The sequence below is a fragment of the Anopheles arabiensis genome, chromosome 2 (genome assembly GCF_016920715.1).
Source record: "Anopheles arabiensis isolate DONGOLA chromosome 2, AaraD3, whole genome shotgun sequence".
Taxonomy (NCBI): domain Eukaryota; kingdom Metazoa; phylum Arthropoda; class Insecta; order Diptera; family Culicidae; genus Anopheles; species Anopheles arabiensis.
In genome coordinates this window covers 35543899-35567061 of record NC_053517.1, presented here as the reverse complement: position 1 = coordinate 35567061, position 23163 = coordinate 35543899, and the positions used below count along the sequence as shown (strand labels likewise).

The window sequence follows — 23163 nt, the reverse complement described above, 5'->3', positions numbered from 1 at the left end:
AGGGCTGTAATCACCTTTTTTTGGGCCCGTGCCATTACTTTTTCGCATGCGATTTTATCGGAAAGCATGTCAAAATTTTGAATGGAATTTGACAGATAACGTCGGACGACGAATTGCAACGATTATCCAGTGCAATTTAACGTCAGAACGGAAACGGAAAACGGTGAAGAATAAAGAATAAAATAATAAGAGAACAACAGGATAAGTAGAGCCAAAGAGAAAGTGTGAAAAAAATATTCAATGAAAATAGAGAGAAAAAGTAAGCTGATCAATGTAGCCTGGTTAGAGGACTTGCTCTTCTGTTTTATAGTATACACACGCGGCAACAGACGTTGTATTTGTATCTATAATTTGTATAGACAAGCTCAAACGTATGTTTTTTATCGTTATTGTTATGTTCAACTTAACAATTGATCAAAATAGTCGCAATATCAATCGAAATAGCTGCTAACAGCACATACGATATAATCGCATTCGATTTAGCACTGCCACTGCGACTAATCCTACGCGCCCGAGAAAAGGTAATCGCCTCTGCTCAAAAGGAATTGTGCATCTCAATCCTTCGTTGGCTTAGAATCCCTAGTACAATTTTCAGATCGACACTTCAGAAAGGCCTCATTCGTGTGACCGCTATGAACCAAATCTGATGCATCGCCTTTAAATATTTTGTCGTGCAGATTAGCAACCCCACCTCACTTCAAAACATACCGAAAACTACCCATACAAATTGAACCTCCTACCGACTACCGCCAAGAAATCTGGCCACACTGATGAGCACGGACGACGGCTGACAGCGATTGGCCATCTGGCGCACCAGCACATCTAAACCTTGGTCAGCGCGCACAGGCGAGGGGTAGACAGCAGAGCCAGGGACGGGTAGCTCGACACGCTGCTTGACAAAGCTGCTTGCCGTAGGAGGGAAAAAGAAGGCATGCGAAAATGCGCGAAAGGCAATGATTTCTTCCGTCGCTTTGCCCAGCGGGCAGCGGGACGGCTCGGCTAAATCGGGCGGGGACTGTGTGTGCTGTAAACGTTTCGGGACGTCGGACGCGCTTTTGTTGTGTGCCGCTGTTTGGGGGAGATATTTTCGTCGTTTTCCGCCCTAAGAACAGGTTGCAGTCGCAAGCGGTGGGAGTGGATATCGTTAAATGTTAAAGTTCGGTAAGCACGGGCTTTGAGCTTCCGTAGTGTTTGTGTAATTTGCAAAGGGAAACAAGAGTTTTAATGTGATGTAGTGATGTTGAATGGAATGTAGCGTCTCCGCTCGCTTGCAGAAAAGTAAAGCATTTCAAGCTCGCTATGTTTCTTGCGTATGGTGCTTTATCGCTGTGTCTATCATGATTCGCATCCTGCTAGAGGAGTGTTGTGTATGTGTTGCTGAAATTGTGTGCTTAATCGCTAATTCGACGACGAAAAACGCGTTGTGAAAGGAAAAACAATCCATCACCAAAGCCAGAGGCGCGGAACGCTGTCGAGAGACCTTTCCCCCTCCTTTTGTTGATGGAAGCTGTAGTGTGCCAAAGGGAAGTGTGTTTGGTGAGCAGTGCGCTGGAAACTGTACCTAGAAAGAGCATTCGCAAAACCTTTCGCGGAAAAGCCTCGTTACGTTGCTATTAGCAACGCTTGCCACACATACTAAGCTAGTTGTGCCCTTTCAGAAAAGGTGTAGTGAGGAGGGGAGAGGGGTTGTGGGGTAGGAAGGGTTTGCTATGTACGGGATGTGATTAGTCGAACGCAGAAATGGCAGTCGCTGCTCTTAATCGTTTGTCCCAGTAGTGTGCGTTATCGGAGGCTCCCACACGCGCATTGCCATCTGTGGTTAACGCACTCCTCCAAACTCCACGAAAAACGGTCCCAGTGTTGTGTTACGGAATCAACACTCTGTTGGCGGCGGTGGCGACGGCGGTCCCATAATACCCCGCGAGTGTGTGCATGTGGCCGACATCGGGCCTACACTTTGCATAACCGGAATTTCGATGTTGTAAGCAATAATTGTGATTGGGCGAGAGGACTGCGTCATCGTCGTCTCGGCAGTCCGCAACCAGCGGGCAGTGTTGGATATGGCGTAGAAACAATACTTTAACCTTCCGCCGCAACAGTGAGTGTGTGTGTGTATGCTGGTTCCGCATTCTTGCTGAGGTTCATTAGCTCGTGATATTTGACGCTAATGTACATACGGCGAAGCGATAGATAAGATAAACAGCAGCTGTTTAAAAAAGAAAACGAAAACGCAAAACCAAGACGCTCCCCGGTGGCAATGAAGAAAGCCATACAGTGTAAGCTAGCAAGCCATGGAGTCGCGTGAGCTTGTGTGTGTGTGTTTGTGTGTGACTGCTGTTTTTGTTTGCATTTCCCGGTGCAACACCGGTCGTCTCTCGTCTACGATAACAAAAAATCCTTCTCCTTGCGTTGCCATGATGCTTTGCCGTCACCTGCATATGGTATGGTAGCAAGGTGCATAAGCGTGTGCCCTGGCAGATGCGCAAAAAGGAAGAGAGAACACCCGCTGTCGCGTGTCCCGTAATGATTCCAGCACAAATTTCCACTGCAACAGCTGCCGAGTTTAAGCGAAACCCTGCAGTTTTCACCGAAGGGCCCCGCTATTCCTCATTTGGCAAAAACGCTGGAGATGCACACGCACAAGACACGGGAGAAGCATAGATATGGATGTCGAGAGGCAACGTCGTTGTTGCCCAGCGCCAAACAGCAATCAAGTATAACAAACATCACCAGCAGCAGCAGCAGCAGCAGCTGGTAGCTCGAGCTCGGTGTTCGATGCTGACCGGCATTTATGACCAGGCCCAAGTAAACGATGCGTGCCGAACACCACCGTGGCCGAAAAGGTGGTGAAGAAACTTTCACGAGCCACCGGTTACTGCGTACTGCCTTGATGTCGTTGTTGGTTACCGTTTTGGTCCGACATTGCTACATATGCCCTCGAAGATCGTGAAGTGGATGACCCTTCAAAGAGATGATCGTCGGATGGGAGGAGTAGAGCGCGCGGCCACGAACGAGTTTTTCATTTTGGCGAAAATAATGTTTGCCATTTTTTTATATTTATCATCAGTTTGTCATTTTTATGGGACATTGCCAAACATCCATGTTGGATGAATTTAAAGACACTAAGCTCATGTTTAGGCGGTGTTTTAGGCTAACTGTTCGTACCTATTCTCACGTGCATTCAATTACGCGATTTATAAGCCGTCACAAATAAAGCACAGCGTCGCCCCATTGCATAATGGAATGGCCGACCGACTCCAAAATGATGATGGTCGGGAAATTTATATTTTGCCGTGCCGCACCGTCAAGGTTACTGCATGATAATGCTATTCAGCTCGGCTAGCTCGTCGCCCAATTGAGACCGCTCGGTTTGGCACACAGTCTCCCTTGTTTGCCAGCTTTTCGCCACCACGAACCCCAAGCAACGTCGAAGCCAGGCCGCGGCGGCACGTCGCGTACAAATGGCGAACTTTCTCACGGTTCGTCGGCTTGCTGCATGCACAAGACAAATGCAACACCAAGTTAAATGGAATAAACGTGCGAATCGTGTGGACCCCCCCGCCGGGTGTAAGTAGGCTTTGAGGATTTGGGTCTCTTTGGGTACGACAACGTAACGCTTTTGAACGGGGACGATTTTCGACTTCAAAATGCGGAAGCGAAAGTGGTGGAGACAATGGCTGCATAAAAATAAAAGAAGAAGATGCAGCATAAATAATGTTGGCACCGTGCCCACGACCCATGCTGGTCTGTACGAAGCTGGTACGGTACGAGCAGCAGACAAACAGCGACGATGCAACTGGTAAAATTGGATTGTGCATTGGTCGGCGGTTGCTGAACCCTAAGTTAGAGCAGAATTAAAATTTTATTTATAATCGAACCCATTTTTCTGGCTCCACCACCATTGCTTTGTGCCAGTAAACGAGAAAAAACATATTCGGACACTTTTCGCGTTCATATATCGTTGAGGAAAGGGCCAGCGAAGGGGATAGGGTTTGGTTTAACCCAACTAGTTGACCAGTACTATAAGCTTGTCACACCACTAGCGCAAACTGCTCGACGGATTGTTTGCCACGGTGGGCAGCTCATTATTTACGCCCCTTTGCACGTGATAAGTGCAGTTTCAGCTTATGAATAATGAATTGTTGTTCGGTTCACGAGTAGAAGAGGGCAATCTAGGCATTTTAAAAGCCAAAAGTACGATATAGTTACTTCATACGGACGTGCGATTTCACCTATCGGCGCCGCTCGTACAGTTCCATTCTGTCGGATGATTCATCAAAATTCTCCGTTTGTTCGACCTTTCGCACGGGGAATGCTTACGGTGTTTTTTTTTAATATTCTTCTTCGTTGCATTTTAAATTAAGAAGTCGACCAAGTGGAAAGATCAAAGGCCCCACCAGGTCGGTAGTAGAATCCAGCCTACTAATTGTTTGCTCGTTTCATTCCAGCTCGTTGGTAGAAAAGAAAATCCTGCCCCAATCGGAAAGTGTGTGACCGCACCAGGACGGGTGTGTTCCACCCGGTGTCCAGCTGCTTCCAATCTGCATCTGGGCGTGTGGATGGAAAAATGTGCCAGCGAGCAATGCTGATGTTGCCAGTAGTACGCATTGTGCCACAGTTCCTGCCAGCCGCCATAGCCGCAACCCAGCAGCAAGCCCAACCCGCCAGACTGGACTGTCGCCTGCGTCCATCCGTCCATGACCAGGTACGATCGGTACAGCTTGTCGACCGACCAGCAGCAACAGAAGCAGACGCTAAACCCGCAATCAGCAGCAGCAGCAGACCGGAGGCTCGACACGGTAGCGGTCGCATCTCGCACGAAGATGACTGACGAGGAGCTGCTGTTGCTCGAGCGGGCGAACGCCGAGCGGGATGAGATATTCCTGCGCTACGATCAGGGCCGCAAGTGCGACAGTATCGATGCGTGGGAAGATCCAATGTTCGAAGTGTACACGCAGGCGGACCGGTACGGCTTCCTGCATCCCGTGGCGCCGGCCCAGTCGAAGGAGGCGGAGCTGCTGCAGCACCGGATCGAGATGGAGCGCGTGAAGAAATGGGTCAAGATGCACAAAAACTGGGACGCGGCGGCGACCAAGGAAAATCTGCGCCGGCGCGTAATGAAAGGCATCCCGGATCGGATGCGCTCGGCGATCTGGCGCAAGCTGCTCGACCTGGACCGGCAGATCCGGGAGAATGGGGGCATGTACGACCGGATGCTGGACTGTGCCCGGCGCCACAGTCCCGACATACGGCAGATCGATTTCGACGTTAACCGACAGTTCCGCAATCACGTGTTCTACCGCGAGCGGTACAGCGTGAAGCAGCAGAGCCTGTTCCGCGTGCTAGCCGCGTACAGTATGTACAACACCGAGGTCGGCTACTGCCAGGGCATGTCGACGGTCGCCGCGGTGCTGCTGATGTACTTCGACGAGGAGGACACGTTCTGGGCGCTGGACGTACTGATGACGAATCAGCGCTACGCCATGCACGGGCTGTATATAGTGGGGTTTCCGAAGCTGATGCGGTTCCTGGCGCACCACGACCGCATCCTGACCAAGTGTTTGCCCAAGGTGAAGAAACATCTCGACAAGCACGAGGTACACTCGGTGCTGTACTCGTTGAAATGGTTTTTTGTTATCTTCATCGAGCGGGTAAGTTGTGTCGGGTGGGGTCTGAATTTTCTGTTTTGTTGAATTTATTGGCAATGTTTGTTGAACCCATTGCCTTGCAGATACCCTTCAGTCTTTGTCTGCGGGTGTGGGACATCTACATGATGTACGGCGAACGCGTACTAACGGCGATGGCTTACACGATACTAAAGGTTCACAAAACGAAACTTCTTCGGATGAAGGACATGGATCAGGTGACGGACTTCCTACAGGTGAGTTTTAGTTGCGGATGAGAAACTCGTTGTAATCTGTTCATTTATTTTCCTTTTTTTCCTACCTCCCCTTTGTGGCAGACATCGCTGCACAAACAGTTCGGCTATGATGATGACTATGTGATAAAAGCGCTTCAGAGTTCGATGGACGAGCTGAAGAAGCTAAAACTGCTAAATCTGCCACCTCCATCCGCCAACGAGCTACCCACAATGCCACGGGGGCAAACGGTCGAACCTTCCACAAAGGCCAGAGTAAGTGAAGTGCGTCATATTCTTTTGTGGAAGAAAGCGCTATAGATTTTTCTATTTTTCAAATTCACAGATCGGCCATCGCAATGAACAGTTTTCGGAGCGAGAGATAGCACTCAAGGAGACGGTGCTGTATCGCAGCGAATCGAAGAACGAGGAGGAAGAAGAACAGTACAATAATGGCGTGCAGGGGGCCGGAGACCGTGCCGCTACGGCGGAAGATGAAGACGACGAGCGCACGGAGAAAGATTACGATGATATTACGGAAGATACTGTGAGCCAACTGCATACAGGTTAGTACGTTGTTACGTGTTGTTCTTTTTATCGGTGGCATGTGCGATTTGCTTATTTGCTTCGGTTTTGTTTGTCCGTTGGTTTCATTAAAATAGGCTTAAAATCATTGATAACAGTTGGTATGTGTAGCTAGTTAGAGCTTTCCAAGCGCTGTTGATTGTTGTTCATGCGTTTTGTTTGATAATTACGTTAAATTAAGTAGTATTTTCATTTATGCTAGTTCTTGTAGTGTCTTGTTTTTTTCATGTGCTGCCAGCTTGTTAAGCATTTCTTGTTGTGTATTGTTGCCAAAATTAACCATAGGGTCGCGAGCAATCTCATATCACATCCTAAACACACACACCACACACATGAAACCGTCCCATGCGTCGTGTCTGTGCGTTGTGCTCATCTGTGTTCCATCGGTACACTTCGTCCATTAATTGTCGATCGGGGTTTAATTCGTACATTTAAAAAATGTTTAAAAGCAACCGCCCAATGCCATCCACATTAGCAAAGCTTCTACTAATAATTACTCTGTTTTTCTCCTAACGTTGCGATTGTTCTGCTCTCCTAACTAAACCTGCAGGCTTGCAAAGGCTGCCAAAAAATGCGCGTATAGTCAAAGGTAATGGTTTAATCACTCGCAGTTTCGCAGATTGATGCTCTAAAACCCCAAAATTCCAATCCTTCGAACCGGGTACATTCATCTATACATATGTTTTTATTTTCATTTATTTTTATGTTGCAACCACCCCCCTTTCCAACCGCGGCTGTGCCGGCTCAACAACCATTCGTGTGTGCATTTGAACGAAAAAAAAACCTGTCCGTTTTGATAAACTCCTCTCCTGCCGTGCCCCAAAACGCAGGCGTTAGTACCAGCTCGTTGCGCACAATCCAGAGTTTCACTACGTTCGATACCGGTACCTCGTTGGCGACCAGCTTAAATTCCCTCGTCATCATCGATTCGATTGATGACTATTGTGATAACGATAGAATTATCGAAGAAAGTACTCGCTTGTAAAGAACGGTGTAGCATAATATGGCGCGGAACCATTCCGGTACTCGTCCTTCCTCTGCGTAGTTCTCTCGGTTTGTGAGAATTACAACAACAACAAAATGGGTAAGCGTAAACTGTGCGTAAAGTAGGCAAATACCAATACTCAAAAATAAAAAAGAGCAACCCCGTTCGCAGTGCATACACTTGCACCATCATGAAATCGAAGATCAAAGGTGGTTTACGTGCTTTGTCTTTTTTTTTGCTATCTTAGTAACCGTTGGTGCGTGAAGCTTCCACTGTAGCAAGAGCACCAGAGAACGTTCATTCGATTTCGGTCTGTCGTTAGTGGCGGAAGCAAAATTTTAAGTCTTTTAGCAAAATTCAAAGTGTAACCCCGGTGCCACAGCCAAGGAAGAAGAGAATTCATCGAATCCATCATCCAATCAAGCAGAGCAAATAATGTATCGAATTGTTAAAGAAACTATCGGCCATCTGGGCATGGTGCCTATGGTACGGCCAATGTCCTCGAAAGCCCCGAAGAACCGGTCGGGAACGGGGAGCGAGAAGTGCAAGCAGAAAGTGTGCGAAGACCGTGCCCGAGATTTGGGCGTGTTCGAGGGCACCGTGCCGGAGCGTTTGCAGGTGGCCAGCCCGCAGATGTGGCGACCCTGTCCGGATCCGCCGAAGCCGCGCGAGTTTAGCTGCGACGATGCCGGTCTGCTCAACATGACCCGCCGGAGACGCGAGCCGGTGCTTAAGAAGACCAGCTGTACCTCGCCCGCTCCCAGCGTTGAGGCGCCGGAATGCATCAAAATCAAGGAGGACCTATGCCTGCGCGTGCAGGTGCCCGGCTGCGGCAAGGTTAAGTTTCCACCGAAGTGTGACGCACCCTTGCCGGTGCGCGATTGCGTCAAGCAGAAGGCACCGGTTCCGGCATTCTCCGAGGCGTACAAAAACCCCTTCCCACCGCTACCGATCTCGGAGTGCTTGTGCTACGATGCGACCAAAATGTGCTAAACGTTCTTTATTTTTGGCACGCGGCATGCAACACACAGTTGGCGAGAAACGATTGATTCGGCGTATTGATTTTCCTATGCCATAATTATTATAATTTACGCATAAAGCTTGCTCTGTACCGTTATCGGATCTACCATTGTTATAGTTGAGTTGTGTTTTAATTTCCATACAAATTCTATAGTTTTGTTGGCAATAGTTGTTGCATCCCTTAGCATGACATTATTCCGTAGACTCGAACATGGTTGCCAAGCATGGAAGTTTTCAATGAGTGCGCGATCTTTTTGGTTTAACCATTTCGCTCTGCCTGAGTTTGGGCAACTGCGTATCGCAGCAAAAAGCGTCGCGAAGCAACTAAAACCTAACACCCCTTTCTTGTAGTTTCGGACATGGATGGTGGAAGCATAACGAAGCACTCGCTGACTGGAACATCTGTAACCTCAACGAACGACATCAGCCTGACGTCGTACGACCGTACCTGTGATATATTCCGGCTGCAAGCATCGGGCCAGCATCCAAGTAGCCGCGATCCTCCGCCCGCTGGTACCACCTCGGCCGTCCTTTTGCTTGATCAGCTGGCCGCCCAGCTGTCGGACGAGGAGCTCTCCTCCTACGGGGCAGCCGTCGAGCTTATGCTGGATGATGAAGAAGACGATGGCGCAGCGGAGGCTGGAAATCCAGTGCAGAGGACGAAGGAAAGAGACACCGGTGATGACGTATCACTTGTGCCGGGAGAGTCGGAGGAGACAGAGTTGGATCCGATGGAGCAGTCAGCGACTGACCCTTCCCCGAACGGTCAAACGAATCCAACGATAATGTTGCACTCGCCGGAACAGCAGCAGCCTGCCGTTGACGAGGAAGACGAGGATGAGCTGACGGAAAAGCAGCTATCGTTTTAGTTGCTGCGCGATGCGTGTGTGTGTTCGTTCACAGGTGGTCAAGTCGTTTCACAGGAACTCCTGCCCTTTTGAGTGTAGTTTAGGCTCACAACATTGCTCACTGCCCAAAGAAGAGGACGAACCTGTGTACTCCTTTTCTTACCTTTATCCAGTTTTAAGAACAAGAGGAGTGTGGTGTACGATAATTTTGCTCTTGGCTGCAAGGTTAGCGGTTTAGAGCGGTAAAATCGGAATATTTCCAACTTTACACAGTGTGAATAAAGCATAACTTTGAGAATGAAAGTGTAACTAAGCTGATCTTGTTTATGAAAGTCTTCTCTTTATTACATTCATCATGAGAGACATAAAAAGCCCCAATTTCCAGAAAAATATATTTTAGTAAAACTGCACTCACACAAAATTTACGGCACGAAACAGCCTTGTCACGTGTCAGCACTCACACACACTGCTACTACACGACAGTTGGCCAAAATTTAAGAAGTTTGATTCGTCAACGTCCGCTCGAGGTCGATGTGCGCCAACAGCTCATCCCAGTTGACCAGCTTACCAGTGACGCGGTACGGCGTGAAGTGGCACACATCGTGCTTGATGTTGAGCGGCTGTATCGGTTTGCTCGGTACGGCTGCCGGGTTCAGCATGGTCAGGAAATCTTCCATCGAAATGTTGTCCTCTCCATTTTTATTCAACCTGCAAAAAGCGAACCATTAATCATCTTGGCAATCATACTCGCCACTAACGGCCACACCACTTACACTTGCAGCATTTTGTCGATCAGCGCACAGTCCAACGGTATCTTGCACGCTTTCACGATCGTTCGGATGCGCTGTGGCGCCAGCCATTCCGCGCCGGTCGGTTCCAGATGATAGATGTGCTCCTTGGTGCGCTCCAGATCGCTCCACAGCGCCCGGTTCAGCTCGGCGTGCACGGCCGACCGGACGAGCTCCCGATCGCACGGTTCCGGCTGCTCCGACTCGGCCGAAAACAATCGGCACAGCGTCACGATCTCCTGGTCGACGATGCGCTCCCCGAGCAGCTCGATCAGTATCTCGCGCAGCGCCTCGTACGTGATCGTGCTGACCGTGCGCCCGTCTATTTTGACCTGCGCTATCTTTGCCATGTGCTTCGCCACGTACTCCTTGTACTGGGGCTGCATGGCATCGCGCAGCTTGCGCACAATCTTGCCCAGATTCGACAGCGGAAACTCCTCGCAGTGCTGCTCCATGAAGCGCAGCGCATAGATGTCCGCATTCGTGATGTGAAACTGGTGGTCCTGCAGCCGGACGGTGGCGCCGAGATAGAAGTGCTGCGGCCCGTAGCAGGCGGGCCGTTCGGCCGCGTACGGGTCCTGCTGGGGCAGGGCCAGCTTCCGGCGCTTGATGAACTCGCCGCCGAGGAAGCCCGAGTTGCGTATCGGAATCTCGTACACCGAGATCGTATCGTCGCTGAGGTAGTAGCTGATCACGAAGAAGCGATCGTTGTTTTCCTGTATTTTGGAGACCATTCGCGCACCGAACCGCAAACTGCACCGATCGTACACGACGAACTTGCGGAAGTTGATTTTGGGCGGTTTCGGCTCGAGCGTCAGACAGTTGCCCTCGGAATCCTCGTGCGTGCCCCAGCCGTTGAACGGGGGCAGCTCCCGCTCGGTGCGCCGTCCCGCCACAAACTGCTCCCGCGGCGCGCTGTACCCGTACAGCGGGGTGAAATCCTCCAGCCCGTACGACTCGCGGTAGTAGCTCTCGGTGAACTGGTCGCACCCGGTCAGCAGCACCATCCGGCCGTACACGTTCAGGCGCGCCCCGATACGCAGATCGGCGTCCCGGTAGTAGTTCCCATCCGCTTTGCCAATCCCGACCGAATCGTTTAGGTAGCGGCCGCCCTTGAGCCCACCGCCGACCACGTTCAGCACGGTGACCGGTGTGCTGGCACCCATCGCCGGCAGGTGGTCGAACGTTTTCGGCAACCGACCGCGGCGCAGAAACATCCCATTCGAATCGCGCCCCGAATTGACTGGCAGCTTTTCCTTGATCTCGAACGTGTCGTCGCTAAGATGGTACAGCACCTCGAGCTCGTGCACGTCCCCGAACACGCTGCCCCGGTCGTCCCAGACACCCTTGAACCGGAGCACCTTCCGATCGTACTGGAGAAATTTGCCCAGCGTATCGATTTTGTACGCTGGCCGGCGGGCCATTTTGGCCGAATCCTGCTGCTGGCGCAGCTCCGTCGCAGGATCTCTGAAAAAGTGGACTTGTTTTTTTTTTGTCCTCCTCTGCGTATAAAGCAGACTCGACCGTATGCCTTACCTCGGTTGCTCGACCGCACCTGGCACGGCCACACCGAGCCGGTTGAGAAAGCGGCGGCTAAAATCGTCACACCCCGTAATGGTGTACACACGGTCGAACAGCTGCACCGTGTGGTTGATGTTGAGGTCCAGCAGCGAGGTAAACTCGCTGTCGTACGGCGGCGGTCGCGGTATGCGCTGGCGCGTTACCAGGCAACCCTGCGGGATGCCGGAGTTGAGCGTACGCGGTTCGCTTACCTGCATCGTGTCATCCTCGAGGTAGTACAGAATGCGCACGTTCCGTATCTGGTACGGTATGCGATCGACGTTGCCGAGCGATTCCTGGAAGTAGCCGTAAAAGCACAGCACCTGCCGGTCGTACTCGAGCCAGCCCGGCCGGGAAGGGCCATAGCTGGGCGGGTACAGCGAGGGCAGCGTGTACTCGGGACTGTCCGTCGCTAGCAACGGTTTGCCGCCGATGCCGGGACGCTTTGCGTCGACCAGAATGCACACCTGGTTGCGTTGATCGAAGTGGTGCGACTTGTGAAACTTCGAACGACCAATCTGGGAGCGACCAACCGAAACAGGGAGGAAAAGGACCAAAACAAAATCCGAATCGATTAAAGCGTGTTATTCCAATTTCGACCAAAGACCGTGGTGACTCACATCCTGGAAGGTGTTACCGGGAAGAAATGGTAATCCAGAGCACCGCAACATTATGCCACCAATGCACGAACTTTGTATTAAAGAAAGCGCTTTTAACCAGGTCCGAGTTTGCACAAATGCAAAACAAAGTTTAACCAACGACTGCCAGGGACCAAGGGGCAACTGTGACTAGATGTGGTAGTATTCAAACTGTAAATACCGTTGCTAATAGTGACGGTTGCAGCTGGTTGGAGTTGTTGCTAAGCTTCGCTGGAGCATGCGTGAGGCGGTACTGTCGGTATGCTCCGGGAGAGGTGATGTGTAAATTGCGGTACCATATTAAATATTACCGATACAATTACAGAACAGTGCGATAAGTGGGCCACAGCGAGTGGCTATGTTTCCTAAATTAACGCTCTACATTTCTCGTCGTCTTACAACATACACACAACTCGAACGGCGGGTGAGTTGTTTTCGCTTTCCCGTATATTTTCCGATCGTAAATTAAAAGATAAAATCGCTTCACCCCTGGTGTGTGGACTCTTACAGAAAAACAAAAAAACAAAACAATAAAATCGATCACTGTACAATCACACAATGCCTATCGTAGTAGTATAAGAGGAAGGGGTGGCACGAAGGTCGCGATGTTTCGCACACCACCACATGTGAACCTTTTGAATGCACACAATTGCTTTTTTTCGTCACTTTTCTCATTTCTGCCGTTCTAGGGGATAGTCGTTCCTATGCTAACTTGGTATATCTAACGAAATCCGTGCCCGTGCACGGCTCATCTCCGTTATTGCGCTAAAATTCCATGCACGTGCATCCGGTTCCACCATACATACACTCACACACACACGCGCGCGCGCACACATACAAACACACACACCAGGGACCGTTTGCGTGCCGCCGGTCCTTAGGTGGCCTTTTTCTTCGTCAGCTTGCCAATCAGATTCTCGATCATGTTCGCGTCCACCAGGCCGATGAATTTGTCCACCACCACACCGTTCCGGAAGGCAAGGATGGCGGGGACCGCCTTCACCTCGAACGTCTGCACCAGCTCCGCATTGTCGTCCACATCGACGATCGCCAGATCGATCTCCTCCGACGGTTCCAGCAGTTCCGTCATCTTCGGGGTAAGTATTTTGCACGGGTCACACCATTCGGCGTGGAAGTTGACGATCACCGGGTTGTCGCTGTTTATCACCTGGGGGGAAAAAGAGGGACCGGGGCAAGGGTTAACCTGGGATAAATAAACCCACTGTGGAAGGTCGGGCAACGACTTCTGCAGCCTATCAGCTGTTGTGCGAGCGAGTGGCCTTCGCGTGGTGTTGTTGTTGTTTACCTTCTGGTCGAACTCGTAGTGATCCTTTATGACGTAGCGCTTGGCCGCAATGGCTGAGAAGGAGAACGTCTTGCGGGTGATGCGTTTGTCCAGGATGGCATTGCGGAAGATACGGAGCATTGTGTTGTGTGTGTGTGTTATCTCTTACGTCGCTAGAAAAGGGGTAACGAATCAGAGGTAATCAGAAAGAAGATATGGAATGCTCTGGCACATGCGTTATACATGCGGCGACAACCCGCCTCTAGGTACATCTGTCGCGCACTATGCTAATCACGCAATTTCGTGCGTACAGCAGCACGGCATTACATAAAGCAATATAATTGCGAGAGAGCACTCAGCACAACCTGTAAGAGGCGTTTATGTTGCTGCAGTATGCAGGTTTCGTTCTGATAAATACCTTCTATTTTTCACTGTAGATAGCTTTGTTTTGTTTGTTTTTTTTTTTTTTATCCAAAGTTATCGTACCACCGCCTACAGTAGACACATAAATCGAGCGTACATTTAATACAACAACAATCGAAATAAAACGCTTATCCACTAACTAACAACAGCGAAGTGTAGAAAGAAAAGAAAACTAAATTGAGATAACGAGGAAAAGATGGGGATATTGGCCCAAAGATTTGTACACAAGAGACACCGAACGGGGAACCAATTTTGGTTGCTCAATCTTTTTTTTTGTTATTGCGGACATGAACAGCGTGTTTGACGTTTCCACTTTTGGAGAAATGTCAAGAGTGACAGTTGATAAAAAATAGGAAAAAATGTTTTTTATGCGGTTAAATTGGATTAAATATTTTAATATTTCAGTATACCACAACTGTGCTTATTAATCGTAGGTTAATCCACGGTTTGAAAAAGGGTTGTTCGCTATTCTGCACTGGATGACAAAACATCCAGCGCGATCAGTGACGTAGTGCAACAATCGGACACACTGCACCCGCCTCGATGATGTCAGATCCGCTCGTTATTAGTAAATAAAGCTTATTTATCGTAATCAGCTGTTGCTGTTGAGGGGGAGATTATTCGCAAACTACGCTATCGGTGCACACGATTAGCAGCAAATATAAATGCAGCTGGTGAATTACTAAGAACCTTCGACGTGCGATCAAGTGTTTGGTGTTTAGTTCGACTAAAGTGTTTCCCGCCTCGCAAAGGCACACGCAACGACAAAAGGTTTGTTTTGCTCGCGCTTCTAATTCATCACCCGGCGATAATACAAATGCATAGCTTGTGACCTTGACAAACAATGTTATGATTATGAGCGCAATTGCTTTTAATATGGGTTTCAATTTCATTTGCATCTGTCGCGTTCCTACTTTGCCAGTAGTCTCTCTGTTGCTCCCAATTCATCCGTTTTGCTTATCAAAATGTGTTTGAAACATCGCATTGTTCTTATCTCCGCTTATCAGGATTGTGAAGATAAAGGTTTAATTTTCGGCAGCATTCAATCGTGCACTGTTAATGAATTTCTATCCATTGCCTCCCTTTCTGACCAGTGTGTTCGTGGGCTGCCTTGCAAGACAAAAACAGTGAGGGGGTGAAACCATGCGACAGCTCATCATTAGCGTTCGACGACTGGCGGCAGCGGCGTCAGCGGCGGGGACGAGTGTGTTGGTGCTACCTAGCCAGCAGCAGGGAACGAAGTTGGCTGTGCGTACGATTGCCAGCAGTGCCGCGGCGTACATAAAGTCGTCAACAACCTGTTCGCTTGCTCAGACCGCAACGTTAGCGCAGGGGGTGAAAATGTTGGATTCACGCAAGCCGTTCACGGAAGATTTCTTCTTCAGACAGGTGAGCTTTACTTGTTCGCGTATTTATCATCGTCGTCACTGGAATCGGCAGCTTTCTTCGGACGAACAACTAATGTAGGAAGACAAAATAGGAGTGTATTGGGTCTCTGACAAGAGTCATTACATTCATGGTGGGGGTCATCATGAAGAGCATGGCATGAGAGATGGTTTCGTTTTGTATGTATTGATGCTGTAATATGATTTCCGCTGTGTCATGTTAGGAGCAAGCTTGGCCAAATTAATTTCCTGGACGTGATTCCCAAGACACACGCTTACTGTGGGCGATTACATACGCTCACGAAGGAAAATACTTTTGTTTGACTTTAAAATAACTATGGTAACCGATGGACAGGTGAGGGCAGGAGAATGGGTAAACTTATTTTTAACAGTAGCAATGCAGTGTTCTTATCGTTTTTTTGCGCTTGCGGAAGTATGATGCAACAAATACATCTCTCCCTACGAGATGCACCTGCTCTATTATTACGCTCTGAGACGGCAAATAAAACAAGTTGCTTATCATTTCCATGATGCCTTCATATAGCTAGAGTTTGGCTTACTATCCGTCTGCCAAAAGCAACACGATAATGATAGTGATGATACGCCCGTTTCGTTCGTTTCAGCTGTTCGATGAGCAATCCCACACCTATTCGTACCTGTTGGCAGACATCACGACGAAGGAAGCCATCCTGATCGATCCCGTACTGGAGCAGGCGAAACGTGATGCTCAGCTGATCAAGGAGCTTGGATTTACGCTGAAATATGCCCGTAAGCCGTAATATTGCCTAATTCTGCTATTCCCTAATATTGCCCTTTCATTACTCTCAGTGAATACTCACATGCACGCCGACCATGTTACTGGCACCGGGTTCCTCAAGCAGCTGCTACCCGGCACGGTAAGCGTCATCTCACAAAGCAGCGGTGCCAAGGCGGACAAGCATCTGGTGGATAACGAAACGGTCCAGTTCGGGCGGCACGAGCTGCGGGCGATGGCCACGCCCGGCCACACGAACGGTTGCATGACGTTCCTGGTCGAGGAGCAGGGCATTGCGTTTACCGGCGATACGCTGCTGATTCGAGGTTGCGGTCGCACCGACTTCCAGGAAGGCGATTCCCGCTCGCTGTATCGTTCCGTGCACGAGCGCATCTTCACACTGCCGGAAAACTTCCGTCTGTTTCCGGCGCACGATTACAAGTAAGTAGTCTGTGGATGTGTAAATTTGTTACGTGGAAAAGTGTGTGTGTGACAATGTGCGTTGTGCTTTGTCGTTCCAGGGGTAACATGGAAACGACGGTTGCAGAAGAGAAGCGGTACAATCCACGGCTTACTAAGGATGTGGAAGCGTTCGTCGAGCTGATGAACAATTTGAACCTGCCTTATCCGAAGATGATTGGTAAGTTTTCAACCGCCGTGGGTGGAGGTTTCGTTCCTTCGTTGGGTAACATTTTCTATTTTCTTCTATTACGTCCTATCTAAAATAGACAAAGCTGTCCCGGCGAATCGTGAGTGTGGTTTGTTTGACATTCCGAAGGACGCCTAAACTCTGGTGATAATCGGGTAGTGCGGTTTGGCGATTTTTTTTTAAATATTCGCCTGCGAAAAGCCGGAAGTATTTATGTTGTTGGACGTCACAGGGTAGAAGTATGAATCGGCCTAGAAAGTTGTTGCAATATTTTGTGTGTATGATGTAGTAGCTTTTTTCTTCCCTTTTGGGATCTTCTTGGGGTTTTCCATCAGACTCCAAAACTGTGTCCAAATTTGGAATTTCACTTGCAAAGGAGCTGTAGTAGGGTTAGCTTCGCTCATGTTTGACTTATGCAAGGATTCTACAATTGCATTGCAAAAATAAAACGGTTACTTTTAAACAAAACGCTCTGTGTATGCTTATATTCCTTTTTATTTTTTCCTCATAGCTTGAAATGTGTGGTGTTCGTGTGTGTGTGTGTTTTAGTGTTTAAAATATGCTCACAGATGTTTTGCTCGTAATTTTATTACCTCAGCTCCAGCGAGAGGACGAGCCCATTACAGCGCCAGTACAGCCGTGTTCATCTCGCCGGCCCGCTATCGAACGCCACGCGCGCCCACCGCGCGTCATTGTTTGCCGCCCTGGTTAAAGTTGATCGAGTACGAACCCGTCTGGGGGTCCTGCTTCATCTCGAAGTTTTGCGTCGACAGTCCGAACGGGCGCAGTATCATGTTGCCCAGATCCTTCAGCTTGCCCATCATTTCCTCCTTCAACCGCTCGTTGCGTTCCGCTATCTTCGGCGGCAATCGTATCTGGGCGGACCGTGCCTCGCCATTGCCGGGCTCCAGCTCTAGCACCTTCCGATAGTCCTCTAAACTTTCGTCCAGCTTGTCAGTCTCTTCGTACAGGTTCGCGCGTCTGGTAAAAATAGAAAGATGGTTAGATAACGGGGTTTGCACCACTGCGACGGTTGTCCAGCCTGTCGTTCGGTACCTGAGCAACGCCTTCAAGTAGTGGGGATTGTACTCTAGCGCTTTGGTGCAATCTTCCAGTGCGGACTGTTTGCGGTCGAGCTTCGCTTTCGCAGCGGCACGATTCGCGTACAGGATGGCCCTGGCCTCTTTGCGATCTAGCGGGCACAGCCGGAGCGCTTGTGTGTACAGGTCCAGCGAGCGGCTGTGCTCGCCCTGCTTGAACAGATCATTGCCCTGCTGCTTCAGCTCGTCCGCTTTGGTTTTGTTCGCCTCCAGTTCCTCCTCCGACAGGCCACACTCGTAGTCCCGCTGGGAGTCTTCGTCTATTAGATCGTCCTCGGGTGGTGAATCCTCTTCCGACGTTCCCGCTACCTGTCGACATGACTCATTCTCTTGCTCTGCTGTCGTCGGTTTGTTTTGGGATTGCGGCACCTCCGGCCCATTCACACAGTCGACAAACTCTTCCGCGTCCGAGTCGGGTGGCCTCCGGACGGACAGTCCCATCACCTTTTCGATAACTTCGTCGACGGTTCGCTCGTTAAAATCTTCCTTGCTCTGTGCATCCTCGAACTGTTCGTCGTCGCTTTTGGAAACCTCTGGAAGCACTTTGTCGCCCATTCCAGCCAAACAGATGGGGACGAGGATATGTTGCAGGCGTGTTACGGTTTCGTCACCTCGAGATGTGGGACTTTTCTGGAACGTCGCAGGGCACGGCTACGGAATTTCGTATTTACAGTTTTTCCCTTTGTGGAGCCTTGCTGAAATGTTTTGCTTCTTCTTCTGCAGGCATGTAGTGCACTTGGTGTTATATTCCCGTACAACATGGCGAGCGTTTTTGACGTTAGAATATCGCTGCATCTCGCTCATTTGCTGTCAAATGAGCGTCAACAGTGGTGATGGGACAACATTTAACGATGTTTAACGAAAGCACTCGAAACTTAACGAAAATGTATTTTCGCGCCATTCAAAAAAGGGGAAAATCATTATTCCTAAAATACAAGGACCGGAATTTCGCGGCCACGGAATTCCGCCTGCTGAAAATTGTATGGATATGACTATTCGGAAAAGTTGCCGTTGACAGTTTGTACAAGGGTTTGACAGCAGGCGGAATTCCGCGGCCGCGAAATTCCGGTCCGTGTATTTTCAGCCTTACAATCAGGTTAGGCAGGTTAGGGGTTACAAAAAATAATTCAATATGTTGGATCCCAGTTACCACAGGGATAATGGAACACATAGCAACACATAGTAAAACATAGCAACCATGCGGTATATAAGCAGCCGATAGCTCATCACCGATTCACTCTTAAGTTGACTTCCAAATACATATCTTAAAACTAGAACCTGTGTGCAATAGTCCGAGTAGTTCGGACATATCAATTTGGCGACGAGGATTTTGAAATTTTGAAGCACAACGAAAGAAGCGATGGCAGAACTACAGCAAGCAATGCTTTTGATGACGGAACTCCTGCAGAAGCTGGCACAGCCGAACAATACGGAGCAAACTCTCGAATCCTTGGCAACCAACATCAGTGAATTTTCGTTCGACCCGGAAAATGGAATCACCTTCGAAAAGTGATACAGCCGGTATACGGATCTTTTCGAATCGGATGCCAAGAATTTAGACGATTCCGCCAAGGTACGCCTGCTGTTGAGGAAGTTGGACACACCATCCCACGTCAGGTACGCCAACTTCATCTTGCCGAAGCTTCCCAAAGACGTCGATTTTGCTGGCACCGTCAAGATACTATCGCAAATGTTCGGCACACACACCTCCATTTTTAACAAGCGGTACCAGTGCCTCCAGCTAGTAAAATCTGAAGCAGAGGACACCATTAGCTACGCAGGGAAGGTGAATCGTTCATGCGAAGATTTCGACTTCAAAAATATGAACATCGATCAGTTCAAGTGCTTGGTGTTTGTGAGTGGCCTTAAGGGTCATGCCTACGCCGACACGCGACCAAGGCTTCTTTCCCGGATTGAATGTGAAACAGCAGAAGCTCCCGTGAATCTTCAGACCTTGATTAATGAATATCAACGACTCGTTAATCTCAAGGAGGACACATCGAAGATTGAGCGCCAGTCAAGCTCGAAACAAGCGGTTCACGCTGTCCAGGAGAAGGGAAGTTTTCATCATCCACACACTTCAAAAACGGAAGGTAAGCTGCCTCGCACCCGTTGTTGGCAATGCGGACAAATGCATTTTGTCCGGAACTGTCCGTTTTCGGAGCACCAGTGCAAACAGTGCAACCGAATTGGCCACAAGGAAGGCTATTGCGGCTGTTATTCCAAACGGCAGACAGTTCCAGGCGCAGGGGAAAAGAAAACATCGAATCGAGTCACCATCGAATCAGCCATCAAATCAGCAAACGAATCAGCCAGCAAATAGACAAAACAACCCTCGGAAAGTCAACGCTAGAGGAGTATACATCGTGAACCACATCGTGAACCACATCGCTAACCGTTCCAGTAACCGAAAGTACGTGCCTACTTTGATCAACGGCGTGGCTACCAGGCGTGGCATTCGGAGTTCCGGAAGTAATCGTTTCGGACAACGGCACCCAGTTTTCAAGCCACGAATTCCTGACGTTCTGCACTAGTGAAGGTATTCGACACATTCGAATTGCTCCATACCATCCACAATCTAACGGTCTTGCTGAAAGATTTGTGGACACGTTGAATAGAAGCCTTCGAAAAATTCGTTCGGGGGGAGAGACGCTCGAAGAAGCTCTAGTCACTTTCTTACAAGTGTACTGCTCCACTCTTTCCAGTTATCTGGGTGGAAAATCCCCGGCTGAATTGATGTTCAACAGACCTTTTTGTACTGTTTCGGCATTGCTACGGCCAATCACAAGTGAAGATGGTCGCACAGTGCGAAGAGATAGAACATTGCAGAACGATGCGTTCAACCGCAAGCACGGGGCTGTCAAGAGAAGTTTTCAGCACGGAGAATCGGTTTACGTAAAGGTTCATCAAGCAAATTCTTGGCAATGGAAACCTGGCACCATAATTGAAAAGATCGGTTCTGTCCAAGATCGGTACAACATTTTTCTTGAGGATCAACAACAACTGATAAGATCGCATGCCAACCAGCTCAAATCGCGCTTCGCAGAAACCAGCCAACATACAGATCAGTCTACTCCACTATCTACCTTTTTCGACAATTTCGGCCTACAATGTCCAGCTGAAGTACCTTCAACCGAAATTTATGCAGATGTTTATTCACAGGATGAAGAAGCAGTAGCCGTCAGCCAGAGCAACTCCTTCTTAACAGAAGATATTTCAGAAGATGAACATGAAAACAGCGACAGTTCAATGGTCGCACCAGTAGACGACGAACAAACTCCTGTACCAGTAGAACTAAGCGAACAGGCAACATCCAAAATGAACAGACCGCGACGAACAATCCAACTTCCTGCTCGCTTCAAGCCCTATTGGATGTTCAAACCTTAAGGGGGGAAATGTTGGATCCCGTTACCACAGGGATAATGAAACACATAGCAACACATAGTAAAACATAGCAACCATGCAGTATATAAGCAGCCGATAGCTCATCACCGATTCACTCTTAAGTTGACTTCCAAATACATATCTTAAAACTAGAACCTGTGTGCAATAGTGCGAGTAGTTCGGACATATCACAATACCACTAAAACCATATAAGTAGTGTATTGGAAAATAGTCTTACCTGTGCAACTGCGCAACACAACCAACCAACGCTAAATTGCCACACGAGTATTCATGTTTAAAGATTTTGAGATTTTTTTCTTCTCTTTTTATTGTTCACTTTTTTGTATTACATTTATAAACATGTTTTCCTTCGCCGTCCGACACTTCAAATCACCAATTCGGTTCAATCAATTCTCCTCAAAGCCCACCCCGCGGTGCACTCAAATGTCGCCACGTGCGCGCACAAACCGTCATTCAAATCAACGCGTGTCCACCGTGTAGTTAAAGTGTGTCTGCTGCGCTGTGGATTTAAAATCTACCCATTCGGCTTGCGCCGCCGCATAACCATCGACCTTTCCTCTCTACCATCGCTTATTTGTGCGTTTCTGTGTTTCTGGACCGTCTGGCTACAAACGATCGCTACAAATGCTCGCTCAGCTACTGCTCTATGTCCGCCATTCGGTGCATTAGATGCCTAAACGTGTGTTTGCGAGAATGCAACATTCCTCTACATGCTTATGCTTTTTCAACCACGCAAGCCACTGCCACTCGCTGCTTCTCTATTCCGCGCTTCAGGTAAAGCTTCTGTTACGCCCAAAGTCCCGTGCCATGCCTAGTTTCGTGCCACTTGTGTACGGATGGCCTCTGATCGTAGCGCTATTTTGTGCAATTGCCATTGTTTATATTATCGTTATTACTTTTTGTTATTTTTATTAGTTTTACTATTATATTATTATTATCTTTAGTATTATTATTATTATTAATAATATTATTCTTCATATTTTTATTATTATTGTACCGAGTACATTCTTCATACTTTTGCTAAGCTTCCAAATGATAATCGTAAATGGGGGGGGGTTTCCCCTCCCTTTGCTTCGTCAACCAAACCAGTGCCACCAACGGAATCGCTCCTGTACCAATCAGGTGGCCGCCAGGACCACTCCCCATGAGTGCCATGCACACGCACACAAACATATACACATACACTCACATACACACATACACTTACGCGTACGTGCGGCTCGGTTTCGGTCTCACCACACACCAGAGTGGGGCGGGCAAATCAGTCTAAAAAGTCTATAGATGGGACATACACACACACATACACACACACACGCTCACATGTACAGTTTTGTGTGATGTTAGTGTTTCGTTTTCGTTGTTTGCTCTGTCCTAGCCACGTGCCCGCGTTTCGTCCTTCCATCTTCTATCCACGCTTTGATATTGTATGTGTATATATATATAGGTGTTTGTTTGTATATGTATATATATTAGTATTCATTTATAGGGTTGCTTTCTCTTTAAATAACTGGCTCGAATATGATATCCATCGGAGGTTGGTCGCTCCACCATCCGTGTTTGTTTTCAAGTACTCGGTTATGCATTTGATGCGATTAAAATATAAACGTGATAGTAATCTTTATCCTTCTTCTTTTATGCTTTGTATTACGCCGATCAGGTCTGGGCTTCACTTCCACTGGGCAGTAGTACTACGCACAGGGTGGTAAGTTTCGATTCACACAAGCCGCAGCAGTCTAAAGCGTTCCACCCGAAACAATTTTCGACTGCACTGAATTGAAACTGTTGCTGGTTTTATTTGTTTGGGGTTTTTGTTTTTGTACACCATCATTTGTACACCACGATTAGTTTGTAAATGTGTGTGTTTGTGTGTGTGTTTGTGTG

At 48.6% G+C, this 23163-nt stretch overlaps 6 protein-coding genes across 16 annotated transcripts; 3 read left to right on the top strand and 3 right to left on the bottom strand.

Annotated features, from left to right (window-relative positions):
• Positions 1-997: 997 nt before the first annotated feature.
• LOC120895106 (USP6 N-terminal-like protein) lies at positions 998-9613 on the top strand. 10 transcript variants are annotated; one of them, XR_005738287.1, is made up of 8 exons: positions 999-1161; positions 4449-5651; positions 5732-5881; positions 5963-6133; positions 6204-6423; positions 6993-7031; positions 7273-7526; positions 8799-8911. XR_005738287.1 is itself a non-coding variant. In XM_040298140.1 (7 exons), the coding sequence occupies exons 2-7, from the start codon at positions 4698-4700 to the stop codon at positions 7425-7427; spliced, it is 1689 nt and encodes a 562-aa protein (XP_040154074.1). In that variant the 5' UTR covers positions 999-1161; positions 4449-4697; the 3' UTR covers positions 7428-7628. The 10 variants fall into 10 exon arrangements, 8 of the variants coding, with proteins under 8 accessions (XP_040154068.1, XP_040154074.1, XP_040154076.1 ...); XR_005738288.1 differs by lacking the exon at positions 8799-8911 and adding an exon at positions 7675-7911; XM_040298140.1 differs by lacking the exon at positions 8799-8911 and having other exon boundaries at positions 7273-7628.
• LOC120895111 lies at positions 7735-8562 on the top strand. Its single transcript, XM_040298147.1, has one exon. It carries the CDS (start codon positions 7863-7865, stop codon positions 8418-8420), a length of 558 nt encoding a protein of 185 aa, XP_040154081.1. The 5' UTR covers positions 7735-7862; the 3' UTR covers positions 8421-8562.
• On the bottom strand, positions 9614-12601 carry LOC120895105 (EF-hand domain-containing family member C2). Its single transcript, XM_040298133.1, has 4 exons — positions 12264-12601; positions 11620-12161; positions 10069-11550; positions 9614-10003 (listed from the first exon to the last, which is right to left on the bottom strand). Exons 1-4 carry the CDS (start codon positions 12312-12314, stop codon positions 9790-9792), a joined length of 2289 nt encoding a protein of 762 aa, XP_040154067.1. The 5' UTR covers positions 12315-12601; the 3' UTR covers positions 9614-9789.
• A 109-nt stretch (positions 12602-12710) lies between these two features.
• On the bottom strand, positions 12711-14281 carry LOC120895112 (thioredoxin, mitochondrial). Its single transcript, XM_040298148.1, has 3 exons — positions 13985-14281; positions 13588-13739; positions 12711-13449 (listed from the first exon to the last, which is right to left on the bottom strand). Exons 2-3 carry the CDS (start codon positions 13705-13707, stop codon positions 13159-13161), a joined length of 411 nt encoding a protein of 136 aa, XP_040154082.1. The 5' UTR covers positions 13708-13739; positions 13985-14281; the 3' UTR covers positions 12711-13158.
• A 281-nt stretch (positions 14282-14562) lies between these two features.
• Positions 14563-17245, top strand: LOC120895108 (persulfide dioxygenase ETHE1, mitochondrial). 2 transcript variants are annotated; one of them, XM_040298143.1, is made up of 6 exons: positions 14563-14760; positions 15084-15378; positions 15998-16142; positions 16203-16569; positions 16650-16768; positions 16857-17245. In XM_040298143.1, the coding sequence occupies exons 2-6, from the start codon at positions 15133-15135 to the stop codon at positions 16913-16915; spliced, it is 936 nt and encodes a 311-aa protein (XP_040154077.1). In that variant the 5' UTR covers positions 14563-14760; positions 15084-15132; the 3' UTR covers positions 16916-17245. The 2 variants fall into 2 exon arrangements, with proteins under 2 accessions (XP_040154077.1, XP_040154078.1); XM_040298144.1 differs by lacking the exon at positions 14563-14760 and adding an exon at positions 14993-15012.
• Positions 17246-17248: 3 nt separating this feature from the next.
• On the bottom strand, positions 17249-18639 carry LOC120895109 (tetratricopeptide repeat protein 1). The gene is made up of 2 exons (XM_040298145.1): positions 17834-18639; positions 17249-17758 (listed from the first exon to the last, which is right to left on the bottom strand). The coding sequence occupies exons 1-2, from the start codon at positions 18430-18432 to the stop codon at positions 17467-17469; spliced, it is 891 nt and encodes a 296-aa protein (XP_040154079.1). The 5' UTR covers positions 18433-18639; the 3' UTR covers positions 17249-17466.
• Between the last annotated feature and the right edge of the window lie 4524 nt (positions 18640-23163).

Excerpts from the sequence above, each read along its gene's own strand:
- LOC120895106 (XM_040298134.1), top strand. The coding sequence starts at position 4,698 with ATGACCAGGTACGATCGGTACAGCTTGTCGACCGACCAGCAGCAACAG. Across the intron at positions 5,882-5,962 it reads AGGTGACGGACTTCCTACAG|ACATCGCTGCACAAACAGTT; the intron begins GTGAGTTTTAGT and ends CCTTTGTGGCAG. Across the intron at positions 6,424-8,798 it reads TGTGAGCCAACTGCATACAG|TTTCGGACATGGATGGTGGA; the intron begins GTTAGTACGTTG and ends CCTTTCTTGTAG.
- LOC120895111 (XM_040298147.1), top strand. The coding sequence starts at position 7,863 with ATGTATCGAATTGTTAAAGAAACTATCGGCCATCTGGGCATGGTGCCT.
- LOC120895105 (XM_040298133.1), bottom strand. The coding sequence starts at position 12,314 with ATGTTGCGGTGCTCTGGATTACCATTTCTTCCCGGTAACACCTTCCAG. Across the intron at positions 12,162-12,263 it reads CCGGTAACACCTTCCAGGAT|ATTGGTCGTTCGAAGTTTCA; the intron begins GTGAGTCACCAC and ends GGTCGCTCCCAG. Across the intron at positions 11,551-11,619 it reads GGTGCGGTCGAGCAACCGAG|AGATCCTGCGACGGAGCTGC; the intron begins GTAAGGCATACG and ends CCACTTTTTCAG.
- LOC120895112 (XM_040298148.1), bottom strand. The coding sequence starts at position 13,707 with ATGCTCCGTATCTTCCGCAATGCCATCCTGGACAAACGCATCACCCGC. Across the intron at positions 13,450-13,587 it reads ACTACGAGTTCGACCAGAAG|GTGATAAACAGCGACAACCC; the intron begins GTAAACAACAAC and ends TTTTCCCCCCAG.
- LOC120895108 (XM_040298143.1), top strand. The coding sequence starts at position 15,133 with ATGCGACAGCTCATCATTAGCGTTCGACGACTGGCGGCAGCGGCGTCA. Across the intron at positions 16,570-16,649 it reads TTTCCGGCGCACGATTACAA|GGGTAACATGGAAACGACGG; the intron begins GTAAGTAGTCTG and ends TTGTCGTTCCAG. Across the intron at positions 16,769-16,856 it reads GCCTTATCCGAAGATGATTG|ACAAAGCTGTCCCGGCGAAT; the intron begins GTAAGTTTTCAA and ends TATCTAAAATAG.
- LOC120895109 (XM_040298145.1), bottom strand. The coding sequence starts at position 18,432 with ATGGGCGACAAAGTGCTTCCAGAGGTTTCCAAAAGCGACGACGAACAG. Across the intron at positions 17,759-17,833 it reads TACTTGAAGGCGTTGCTCAG|ACGCGCGAACCTGTACGAAG; the intron begins GTACCGAACGAC and ends TATTTTTACCAG.